Source organism: Haliaeetus leucocephalus, unplaced genomic scaffold (assembly GCF_000737465.1).
Source record: "Haliaeetus leucocephalus isolate CR32 unplaced genomic scaffold, Haliaeetus_leucocephalus-4.0 Scaffold339, whole genome shotgun sequence".
Lineage (NCBI taxonomy): Eukaryota > Metazoa > Chordata > Aves > Accipitriformes > Accipitridae > Haliaeetus > Haliaeetus leucocephalus.
Window position 1 is genome coordinate 10186154 of NW_010972775.1, and position 12692 is coordinate 10198845.

The 12692-nt window shown below is 38.3% G+C and overlaps 1 protein-coding gene across 1 annotated transcript in view; it reads left to right on the top strand.

Moving 5' to 3' along the window:
• MYO5A (myosin VA (heavy chain 12, myoxin)) overlaps positions 1-12692 on the top strand; it is an 85294-nt gene that overhangs the window by 53473 nt on the left and 19129 nt on the right. The window contains exons 21-29 of the mRNA XM_010572280.1: positions 2005-2244; positions 2782-3030; positions 4149-4242; positions 4965-5113; positions 5847-5960; positions 8142-8285; positions 9014-9067; positions 9767-9994; positions 11100-11108. Of these exons, the coding sequence (XP_010570582.1) occupies positions 2005-2244; positions 2782-3030; positions 4149-4242; positions 4965-5113; positions 5847-5960; positions 8142-8285; positions 9014-9067; positions 9767-9994; positions 11100-11108 (1281 nt within the window). The remainder of the gene's footprint in view (positions 1-2004; positions 2245-2781; positions 3031-4148; positions 4243-4964; positions 5114-5846; positions 5961-8141; positions 8286-9013; positions 9068-9766; positions 9995-11099; positions 11109-12692) is intronic.

Below are 12692 nucleotides of genomic sequence, written 5' to 3' on the forward strand. Positions count from 1 at the left end.
GAGAGAAGCACAAGCTCTGCATGCCAGGGGAAGGTAAACACAGTTGTTCTGAAGTTCACGATGATTGCAAGTGAGTGAAACCAAAAGGTTGCCTTGTGGCAGCACACTCGGGCTGAGCTGTGACTCTGTCAGTAATATATGGTACACGTGTTGTTCGTTAGGATTGTGAAACGTACCTGTTGTTGTTGTTGTTAGAAGAGAGGGCATGTGTTGCAGTCACATGACTAATACAAGGAAATTAAAATGGTTGAATCATCTATTTCACACATCCTGAGGAAAGCTTCTGCCCGAGACATTGCGATGTGCTTCTCGGCTTAACAAGGAGTCTAGTTCCTCCACAGCTTTTACATAAGCTTTCCTGGGAAATACCTGGTGAATTAAGTAACTTTTCTGATACTCTCACCTTACGTTGGTGAGTCCTGTTTCCTCACTGGACTGCATGGGTGTGAGAATTCACTGGCAGATGAGGACCATCCCTGCACGATGGAGGTATTTTATGTGACTTGTTGCTGCCAAACTTGAGGTGAAAATGTTGTTGAAAGCTAGTTGTGTTCGAGCCGTTCAGATACCTGTGGGTAACCTGAAGGACTATTCCAGGAAACGTGTAAGAAGGAGGCAGGAATGCCAACTGCACGACAGGCAGTCAGAAGGACTTTGGCTTTTGACCTTGCTATGCTTTTGAGAAAGCTATTTCCTTACCTCAGTGTGCTATTTAACTGAGTGCTGGTACTTCAAGTCTCTTTTTTTCTTCAGAAATAAACACTAAGGGAGAAGGTTTGTGTGCCTTATAATCTTGCCACTTTGCTAGTGAACCTTTTAAATTCGTTGATCTCTAAATGTAACAATTCTAACACATTTCAGTTCATTTGAAGAAGAATAAAAGAAGTATATAAAAGAAAATAAAATTGTTGTTACCCTACTAGTTTGTGTTATCAGCTGTGTGGTAAATCAGCGTAAGAATGTGATCTTTAAACTACCAAATCCAAGAAATAATATAAAATCTTAAATAGTTTTGTTCTTTATAGTAAACTGTTCAATTTGCAGAAGCTCAGAGCCCTGAAAGCCTTGTGGGTTTGGGCATGCTCTTTGAGCATAGCTGTGGTCTGCTGGAATTCAGGTGCTCCAGACCAGGTGGATCTCTGATTGAATCAGTGGGTGAAGGATCCAAAAACAAGTAGTAGACCCTTCCTAGTGGAAGTCTCTGGCCACCACACTGATGAAGGTTGCTGGCATTCTTGACTTTTCCATTAAAAATTATTTTTAAAAAATTATTATGAAGTTGGGGTACTTTACAGCTCAAAGCTATGGTTGACATTTCTGCCATGAAATAAGTTGGAATTATTACAATATAAAATTTCTGATCAGAGCAAATGGAGATTTTTCCATGCTGGCAAGTCTAAGATATGTCAAAAAAGGCAAGACCAAAGAAAAATTAAAAAAAAGGAAAACTGACTGGAAGTTGTAGTTTGGTCAGCTAGACTAGGGCTGCTATTTTTAATAGCTGCTACAATGTACTCTGGGTTCTAGTGGGTACTAGGTGCACTGTGTATCAAGTGTGGTAATTTTAAACTGTATATTGATGAATCCTATGCAGCATATGTCAATGATTCTAAGATGTTTCAAGAGAAAAGATGCATTAAAGAAAAAAAGGGATTGTATTTGCAAGGTACCATATATTTTTGCAATTAGCTTGGATCTGACATCAACAGAAAGGAATGTCTGGTTCTTTGGTGTGCTTCACTTCTTCCTTTCCATGTTTTTCCTTCTAGTTCCTTTTCATTTTATTCCCTGTCATCTTCCTTATTCCCGTCTTCTTTTCCTCTTCTTTTTTGTTTAAATTAATTCCATATTCATTTCTTGTTACTCTTCACCAGAAGTTTCTCTTTTCAGACTAAGGTGTCTCTATGTACATCATCTTTACACCTCTCATTATGGAGTCTGTTTAACTGAGCAGGTGTATTTTGCAATTCTAACACCCCTTGTGGTGTTTTTTCTTAACTGTAGATGCTTCGGGAGCACAAGTCGATTATTATTCAGAGACATATAAGAGGCTGGCTGGCTCGAGTGCACTACCGTAGGACCTTGAAGGCAATTGTTTACTTGCAATGCTGTTACCGGCGCATGATGGCCAAGAGAGAGCTAAAGAAACTGAAGATAGAGGCCCGGTCTGTAGAACGCTACAAGAAACTTCACATTGGCTTGGAGAACAAGATCATGCAGCTGCAGCGAAAAATTGATGAGCAGGTAAAAGCTCCCTGGCCTCAGGGAAAATCTTTAGAAATCTTGTATTTCCTTTCTCAGTAGCACTGTGGGCATTCAGAGAAGAATGCGCTGAATTTTTATTGTAAGGTATCAGTTCTCTTTTCTGCTGAAGAACATTGATAGAAGAGAAAGGGAGGCCAGGAGGCCACAGGGGGACTGGGACAATAAAGCATCTGTTTGTGTCTCTCAGCAGCACTGAGAGAAAACATCTGCTCCCTTAATGTCAGTATTTCATTTGAAGGAAGTCAGTTGCTCTTTTTAAAGGGAAGGTGAGGTGATCAGGTCTGAGGTATGTGGGCTCCCTCTCTGATTTTAGTTTGGGATGTTAATGTGCAGGCTTAGAGACTGGACTGTTCTGTCACCTCGTTAAGCAATTCTGCAAAAAGAGACTGAAACTTTTTGGAAATGAGCAAGCTGTTCTGTTGCTCCCATGTCTGGGTATATTCTATAGGGAACTAGAAGGCTCCCTTAAACCAGAACTTCCCCAACACTGCTATGTCTGTGTTGTGTTTTGCAAAGAACAAAGAGTACAAATCTCTGCTGGAGAAGATGAGCAACCTGGAGATCACGTACAGTACGGAGACAGAGAAGCTGCGGAGTGATGTGGAAAGGCTTCGGATGAGTGAGGAGGAGGCTAAGAACGCAACCAACCGTGTCCTCAGCCTTCAGGAGGAGATTGCCAAGCTCCGGAAGGAGCTGCACCAAACTCAGTCTGAGAAGAAGACCATTGAGGAATGGGCAGACAAATACAAACATGAAACTGAGCAGGCGAGTATGCAGTCTCAGATGTATGAGAAGATCCCCAAGGGCCTGGTGTCCACTCCGGTTTTGCCCAGGCTTAATTGTTTCAGTTGTGTGGCTGATATTTTTACAGTATTTTTAAGCAGTGTTATACCTGTACAATCCTAAATAGGCTTGATACCTAAATAACTACACCTATGGTAGAAGAATGTACTAAATCTATATATTGTATGTAAATATATGTATTCAATCTATTCAGATTTTGATATTGAAAGTATTTGCAAATCCAAATTCTTAAGATTCCTCAATTAGTCAGAGGTAGCGCATTCATTAAAAGAAATCATTTTACCTACCTAGAGTGTAATCACATAATATCAGAAATCTGTCCCATACACAGTATTCAAAGGTACCTGTTTATATCCTACCTAATTTAAACAATTAGCCTACTAAACACATGTATGTGTGCACAGTCTAGTTCAACAGGTTTTGACTAACCCCTTATCTTTGCTTTAACCACAAACATATCAAACAGGTTGTTTCCCATCAAGATTACTTGCTGATAACGGTGCAAGTTTCAAATATTGGAAGAGCTATTCCATCATTATGTGATGCTGCAGTGATACATTTCAGGATCAGATAAACAAAAGGAAAAATACTAATTGATTAAGCAAAATGAATGCATAGTAACCGTAATCAGAGACAAATAAGTAACTGGCAAACTTGGGCACAGTTAAAGTGGCACAATTTTTGGGCAGAGGCAAGATGTTAGATTATGGTGTTACCCAATGCAATGGAATATAAAACAGAACAACCAATTTTGTTCCTATTTTAGGAATATTTCTATTTTAAGGAATAAATTGCATCTTTAGGACTTTACTGAAAGATATTATGGCACAGTGGAGTGGTTCAAGGCAGTTTTGGCATCTGATCAGAAATGGAGTGCAGAACATACAGGGGAATCTGCAGTGGGACTTATTTAAGAAATGTAACTTGGGAAATGAAGATGTCATAATTTAGTTCACTGATTTCATTCTCTGAAGAAAAGTTTAAGTATTTGAACTCTCACAACAAAGATGTCGTTGCTCTTAGAGCTACTGATAAAAGATGAACTGCATTCTGAGTCAAATATTCTTTTATTTCTATAGCTGGTATCAGAGCTGAAAGAGCAGAACACATTACTGAAAACGGAAAAGGAGGAGCTGAACCGCCGCATCCATGACCAGGCGAGGGAAATAACAGGTTGGCTCTGTTCTCTTCACTCAGGTTTTCTACTTCATGTTACCTTGTAAAGCAACACTCTACTGCATAGATTGGGCTAATTTGCCTTAGATTGCATTCCTTTTTAGCTTAATGGCTTCATTTCTTAAAACAAGGAACTCATGTGCATCAGAATTATTTACTATTTGAGTTTCCACGAAGTCCTAAGCGTTTGGGGTCTTTTTGGTGAGGGTGACTGTTACAAAGCGTTTTACTTTTTAAAAGAAGGCTCTGATATTTAATACAATTAATCTATTGCAGCTCTTCTGGCTGCTGTGACTAGGTAGACAGCAGCCAGAAGAGCGTAACTCTAGATGTGAAGGCTGTGATGGAGGCAGCTGTGATGAGGAGGGTCAGTGTGCATGAGGCATAAAGCATCTCACATTTTGCTTTTTACATAATGCAGCACTGGGCTAGTGCCCCTTCTTCCTCCCTCCTGGAATTACTAATGCAAGGTATTAGCAGAATAACTAACTTAACTTGAATGAACCCTTCTGTGATTACCACAATAATGCTTTGGTCCTTCATATATTTGGCTTAATATTTGCCTACAGAAGCACAAATACCACACACCAGCTGCACACAGCAGACTGTTTCACCATCTGTGTTCCTGGTACAGACACATGCCTGTACCTCCAGGATGGATGCACTGCATGGTAGGTGGAAGTGGGGTTTTCACTTTGGATTCCTGTTCTCCATGGCAGAGACGATGGAAAAGAAGCTCGTGGAGGAAACAAAACAGCTAGAGCTAGATCTGAATGATGAACGGTTACGATACCAGAACCTGCTGAATGAGTTCAGCCGTTTAGAGGAGCGGTATGATGATCTCAAGGATGAAATGAACTTAATGGTGGTAAGTGTCAAAACATCTGAGAAATCAAAAGCTGTTCACAAATGTGTTTAGGCAGAATCTAGTAGTGTACGTTAGTAACTGCTTCTGCTGTCAGCTGTGTGGTGGTGAATTGTACATGAAAAGAGAATTTTTCCTTTTAAATATGGTTGATTAGATTAGCTCAGCCCAAACAAATACATTTAAAATTTGTGGTTGATTTTTAAAAAAAATTTTATTTTTATTTTCACATTTGTGAAGAAGGCTAAATTTCTGCTGTGACTTTAGTGGTCTTGCACATGCTGTCCGCCCTTATTTTGCCCTGAAGTTATTCACGTGTGCTAGGGTTGTTTCTGCCACATTCATCTAGTGTTAAATTTAAAGTAGTTCTGGGAATATTTTATGTGGCAGGAAGAAAAAAATATTCCTCAGTACAATGTCTGGAAAGTTAGAGAATTGCTGCCTGTGCTTCCTGTAAACCAAGCCTTTCTTTCCCACAAAATGCTGCGTTGTTGCTTGATTCTGCTTTCTGCAGCAATACTTGATGGTGTAGGATATGACCTGCTCCATAGATTTGATTGTGAACTACATCTCATAGGCTTTAGGTGGCATGAGAGACCAGAATCAAAAATCTTTTCTTATAAATTTTGATAGCTGTGAAATAACACCAAATATTCCAAGCTAAATTATAGGTTGTGAAAAGACAGTTACAGGGAAAACCATATAGTGGTACTGACTTGTTTCATTTGCACTTCAGAACATCCCCAAGCCTGGACACAAAAGAACGGATTCAACTCACAGTAGTAATGAATCTGAATATACTTTTAGCTCTGAGATCACAGAAGCAGAAGACTTACCAGTGAGGATGGAGGTAATGTTAAACCCCTCCCCCCCCAACTTTTCACTGATCAATGGTTGAACTCATTCCTATCTCTTTTTTTTTTGTATGTGCTTGTGAACACCATATGCTTATATGGAGATATCTAACAGTTTAATCCAACTTTTTCCATTTCCTTTGTGGAAACAGCTCATTCTCTAGTTAGTTGTGGTCCTATGTAAAAAGAATTTATGAAAATATGCTTTGAATTCTTTGGTATTACAGTAAACATAGACTAGATACTTGGCCATCCCGTTGATTTGCATCTGTAAAACATTTGCTTGCCAGTGTTTGTAAGCACAATCACTTTTTCAGCACAAAGTGGGAATTCAGAAAACCAGTGAGGCTTCCTGAGAAGTCTGTGTACTGTATATTCAAGGATTAAAAGTAGCAAGGTGGCTAGACACATTCTTAGTAGCTACATGGAGTGAGTCCCCTGTTAGGGGTGAGAACCTCATGTTGATTTATTTTTCCTCTATTTCATAGAGACGAAAAAACTCCGAGAACATGCTATCCCTTTGCATATGCAGTGATACGAATCCCAGGATATTTAAAAATTTTCAGAAAGATGACTCTCTTGATTCAGCTAATGAATAATAATCATGAATAATTTGTGGTGCAACTCTGAGCCATTCTTAGTATTTTCAAAGTTAACTCCCCCTTTTGGCCCTTCCCAAAGAAGTGGGACTGCTAACACAGCAGAGAGCCATCAGGTTGGTGGTCTGACTGTGCTTGGCAGTTTGCAGATGCTAAGTTTTTTCTGTGCATTCTAGAGACCTTCTTAACTGTAAGCCATCGCACAGCTCACTCCATTTGCCCTCTGTCTAGGTTAGTTACCTCCACAGCTGCTTTTTACAGGCTGTCATTACTGTTCTTGAAAGCCTCTGCAGAAAACTGTTTTCTACTATGGATGCAAATACCCTGACACATTGATGCTGACACATATTCTGTGTGGACTCTTTCATAATTTGCCTTCCCACTTATATTTTTCACCTTGCATAATTGTTTCAGAAAGATGCTCCTACCTTCATGGATAATCAGGAAAAGGACAGTGCAACTACATGTGATTGGATTTCCCATGACCCCCATGTCATCTTTTCCTTTGGCTAATATACTTACTGAATTGCTGTTCTAGAGCCAGTTTTGGTTTTTAGAATATAAGTGAAAAAAATTAACTCACACAAGAGTGTGAATATATGTAGCACCGAGAAGATAAAATCTGTATTTGTTTAACCCCTTAAGATTTCAAACTCCAGTTTGACTCCAGACTAACTATAGATTAATGATACAAAACCACATTAAAAAATAGGGTCCATCTCAATGCGAACCAGTAAAGCCAGAAAAACTCAAAAGTCTGTTTTCTTTTTCCTGAGCTGTTGGTGTGGTTTATGACTCTTCCCCTCAACAGTGAAAGGAGATGAAGTGGAAACGGCTGTGCTTGCTTGTCTGCTACAGTCATTAATATTAATTTTCTAGTTGCTTTTCTAGGCTTCAAAATTTTATGGTGCACTTCATAGTAAATGCTTTGATCTTCTTGCTACATAAAGTACAAAATGGCTGATGGACAATTTCTGATGAACCTTCATATTACAAATGCTGGTTCTTGCCCCAAAAATAGTGAACAAGCTAGTGGATTAGGCTCAGAACAGGCTCTATAATTAGCATAATAAAAGGAAAAAGGCATGACATATATCTTCTGGTACCTATTTTTTATGTCTCATCCCACTAAACCTATAAATCTACAATCAGCAGAGAGATTTCTCTGTAGCTGAAGAATTTACTGTAGAAATAATTTTTAAAAAAAAAAAGCCTCTATTTATAGTTGTTTCCAGGTGAGTCTAATCACAGACTTTTTTTTTCTCCTTTCCCCCTCCAAACAAGTAAGAATAAAAGGTATGCTTAGTTATAGACCTCCTGTCTGCTAGGTAGTGTCTTAGTGCTTTCTTTTGCTAGGCTTTAGGCTTAGATATGTTTTATACTAGTAGATCCTTTTTTAAAATAGCATGTGACAGCTGATAAAATATTCTAGATGTCAGTAGTCAACTCTCAGAATCAAGTAACATTTCTGTGTTCCTCTCTTTCCCCAGTCTGTTTCCCATCTTTACTCACCGTAGCGCTTCCTTGTGTTGTGGAAGGGGAAAACTTCTTGACTTCCTTCTGTTCTTTCTAAAGCAGGAACCAAGTGAGAAGAAGGCACCATTGGATATGTCTCTGTTCCTCAAGCTGCAGAAACGGGTTACAGAGCTGGAGCAAGAAAAGCAATCCCTGCAGGATGAGCTGGACAGAAAGGAAGAACAGGCTCTCCGTGCTAAAGCTAAGGTGGACTCTTTCTAGCTGATCAAATGCTGACGCCAGAGTATCCCTTCTTGTGAAACAGTAGCTGTGTGAATGCTGACTGGCTTTTAGTAAATCCTTACCTTCCTCTAGGAGTTCCTTTATTTAACAACAAGTTTTATGCCTGGTGCTTGGTACTAGGGACTGGTTATTTAGTTTTCCAAGGTCCTTGAGATCCTCTGATGGAAGTTAACAGGAACAAAAAGTGGTTGGGACTTTGCATGAAGAAAAAAAAAGGCTGTTTTTGTTAAGGAATAGCAATATAGAAATCTACTTATATGAAGGGGAGAATGAGTAATTGTTCATTTTATTTGCAGTTCTCCTCTGATTTGGTCTCTGTAAGGACTTAAAAAGTATGAAACTAGTTTTGGCAATTGTTTCTTATTACTCTTCCACCAGTGAATTTCTTGAGCATACTGGGATTCATCCTGCTCTGTTTTGTTACCAGTGATTTGTTCACTGATAATGCCACCAGTTGTGTGATTTGTACGTGATTTTATTTATATTAACCTATTATGTGTCATAAACTCATAAGTGAATGAAGGGAGACAATGCCAGTATTCAAACTAAAGCACTCAGCAGTACCAGAATGAGTGTTTTCCAGTTTTATAGAAAAACAGTTTCAGCTCCCTTTCCTTTTTCTGCCTCAACTAAATTAAAGAATAGGAAGGGTTGGATTTTTATCTTTCACACTTGTCTGTATTCTTTCATAGGAGGAGGAAAGGCCTCCAATAAGAGGTGCAGAGTTGGAGTATGAGTCGCTCAAGGTAATTCTAAAAACGAGCTTTCTGTTATTTTCTAGTGAGAATATTGCCACCCATTGTATGTGCTGGCATAGAAAATTACATCAGGCCTCCTGTTTCAGAGTGTTAGCTAGAGAAACTAGAACAAAAATTCCCCAGCAATCATTTTATTGTAGGATTGCCCGTTTTGAGGTGTAGAATGTGTGGCTGGGGCTGCAGAACAAAAAGATCCCCTAAACAGGGGGAGTTCTCTGTTGAAACACTTAGTACGGTGAAAATACAGTGATAAATGTAGTCCTCTTTTCCAAACACATTATTTATATTAATGCATACCTTAGACCACTAAAACTAAAAATGTTTTATAATATCACTGAGTGATGCAGAATCTTCTTAGCCTGCTGACCACTATTTGTTGTGAACTTTTATTTTTTTTGTTAAGGGGAGAATAAGAGGAAAAAAAGATTGGTACTTTTTTTCCCATGAAATCCGTGTGATTCATATACATGTATTCTGATTTTGCGCTTCAGACGAAACGTTAGCCCTGTCAGTGAAATCCGCCCAGACACTATTCACCGTAGTCAAGAGGCCAGGGATACGGGAGAGATTGATTGATTTGTTGCAGTTACTCATGGTTCTTACCATTTCTATCCATAGTTTTGTACCTGTGGTTTTTAGGCACATTGGAATGCTGCTGGGTGACAGCATTGTCCCTATTTCTTGCAGCGTCAAGAACTTGAATCTGAGAATAAAAAACTGAAGAATGAGTTGAATGAGCTGCAGAAGGCCCTCACAGAAACGCGATCTCCAGAGGTAACTGCTCCTGGTGCCCCTGCATATCGAGTCCTCCTGGATCAGCTGACTTCAGTGAGTGAAGAGCTGGAAGTACGCAAGGAAGAAGTCCTCATCCTGAGGTCTCAGCTTGTTAGCCAGAAGGAGGCTATTCAGCCCAAGGTAAATAATAGTCAGCAGATGCACTGTCTAGTAAAGTTACATTGCATCACTGATGTGCTTTATTTAGTTTAACAGTGTGCTTGAAAAGGCAGATAAAAATGGTCTAGGTTTGAAAGCCTTTCTAAGTAATCCATTGATCCATTATTAGTGCACAAATACCAGCAGTCCAAATTGGGAGATTCTAGTAATAAACCAATTTCGGGTTTGTCTGCCAGCATGCATGTAAAGATACTGTACACCAGGCTGGCAGATACCAGGGGTCTGGCCAGGATCTCCCCAGACTCCTTTAACAATGCAGAAATAATTCTCATTTGGATTACTGTCATTTCTCTAGTGAGTATGTAGTTTGACTGGAAAATTTACAGTAGGTCTCAGGAATTCTTTTTAATTAATAGTTCAGTAGGAGGTACAAGGAACAATTTCTTCTAAATCTGTGTGGGGTAATAGATGATTGCAAATCAATAACATTTCATAAAGATGACCTATGAGGATATATAAATTCCATATTATTGCTTGATAGGTGCTATGTGGTTGTGTTGAGAAAAGTAGATTACAACCACTGAAATACATATCTTCTAAAAAGCTCTAATACTTAGGGAAGTAATAGCTTTGAAAATAAGAGTCATTCAACCTGAAAAGGTATCACGTGAAACCAGGAACTGGTCATTTCCACTGAACTGAGCTATCTAGTGTTTCATAACCGCAGCAAGGAATGTCTTCTTTCTTTGCTACTGCAAAGTTATATTTACATTTGTCCTAAACAAATTGAAAGTCTGTGATGCATGAAGGTGTACAATAGCTTGTTTTAAATGATTAATTATAAAGAAAACAAGACTCATTTTTCTGTAATATTTAGAACATTGTAGAGAAATACTTGAATAGTAAATCCTTGAATAACTTATTCTCAGCAATGGTGAGATACAAGTGTTGTTTTTACAGCGGTTATGAGTATGAGGGAAATATGAAAGTGACCTGTGGGATGGCTAACGGCCAGTTTGCAGATAGCTTCTGCTTATTAGGTTGGACAGGTACAGCACAGACAGATTTTTATTTTTATTTTAATTATTTGTTTTTCTTCTTTCTTGCCTACCAACTTGATTGCCAGGAGGATAAGGTACACATTTTCTTCTACAGTTATAAACCAGAATTCTTAAATGCTAAAAAACCCCTCAACAATACTTGAGCTGTCATTTCCCTGCCTCTCATTAAGTAACCTACATGTATTTGAAGTTGTTCTTGCACTTTACTTCGCTGTTATAGAAAAACCTTTCTCATTATCCTATGTGCCCCGCATCCCCATCTTCCTGCTCCGTGCAAGGGAACAAGTTACTTCAAAACAAGCAGATTTAGCAATTTTGAACTGTTGGTTTATGGTAACCTGAACATGAAAGGAAAGATTCAGGAATTGGTCTGGTCGGCTCAACCAATGTATCTTGCTGAGTGTGTTTGGAGAGTAAGAGCAGCACTGTGATTCAGGAATCAGATCTCTGTTAACTTGCAAAATCCATAAATTTCACCAAAAAAAGTCTGTGGTATGAAGAGCTACCTTACTTTATAGTGTTCGTTATCCTCAGCATGCAACAAACATTGAGGACTCACATTGTGATCTGTAGATATTTGGTAGGCGTTGAATGTTTGATTAGAAAATGTAGTTGAACACATAGTATTTAGGAGTATGAGAAACTGAACTGACTCTAAATGAAGGCTGTTAATTCAAATATTGCAACTACAGCAGGAAGGGTATTCTTGAAGGTAGAAGAGTAAGTAGCATTTCTTTCCATCAGCACAAAAATAATAAATATGTTCAGACTGCTAAAACTTGATAGATTGGCAGGTGAGATACAGCAGTTTTACTGTGTAATAAAATAACAGCAAAAAAAATAACAATTGTTTCATAAGGATGTTGGGAATAATTCCTTGAGGAGCTTATATATTTTATTGGTTTTCATATTAGATAACACAAATCATACTAGGCATAGAGACCGAGGCTCCAAAATTTATGTCCACAAAGTTGGTATTGTAAATACTTTGCAAAATTTTACTTGGGAAAATAGCATTTGATTGTTTTGAAAGTCAAAAAGAAAAGTCAGAATTCCAACTCTTATGTTTATTGGAGTCCTGTGGTTCCGCTGTAATTATTCCACAGCAATGACTCAGATCAGACTAACTGAGGTGACTGTAAACATCTGTTAAGTATTTCAAGTTTTACTGAAGAAAAAGCAAAAATGCCATAGTAAACATTCAAAACGGAAACAAAATGGTATTAGGACGATATCGAACTTAAAAAATCTCAAGCACTTGTAAATTATTTCCTGCTTCGCCAGAGTACTTAAAATATAGGAAGTGAGGAATAGACCTTATTTATGAGATTTTTTGAAAGACTACATGTAATGCTGTGTTTAAGAAATATTAATAGAATTGAGCCTGCAAAATTATGCTTCTTCAGTTTTAGTATTAGCAGCTGTTCCTGGTAATTTGAAATAAAACGCAAATTTGTCATTTCATGAAATTTATTTGGTTCCTTTTACGTGATGAACAAATAAAAGGAGGTTAACACATGAACCCACTTATTAGACTGATATTTGACCATGTTGCATGCATTCATTTTAAAAGATACACCAAATGGACATAGAAATTATGGATCAACCTCCTGCTTACATATCCATGCTAATTTTAATGTGGCTACTCAAGGATTAGT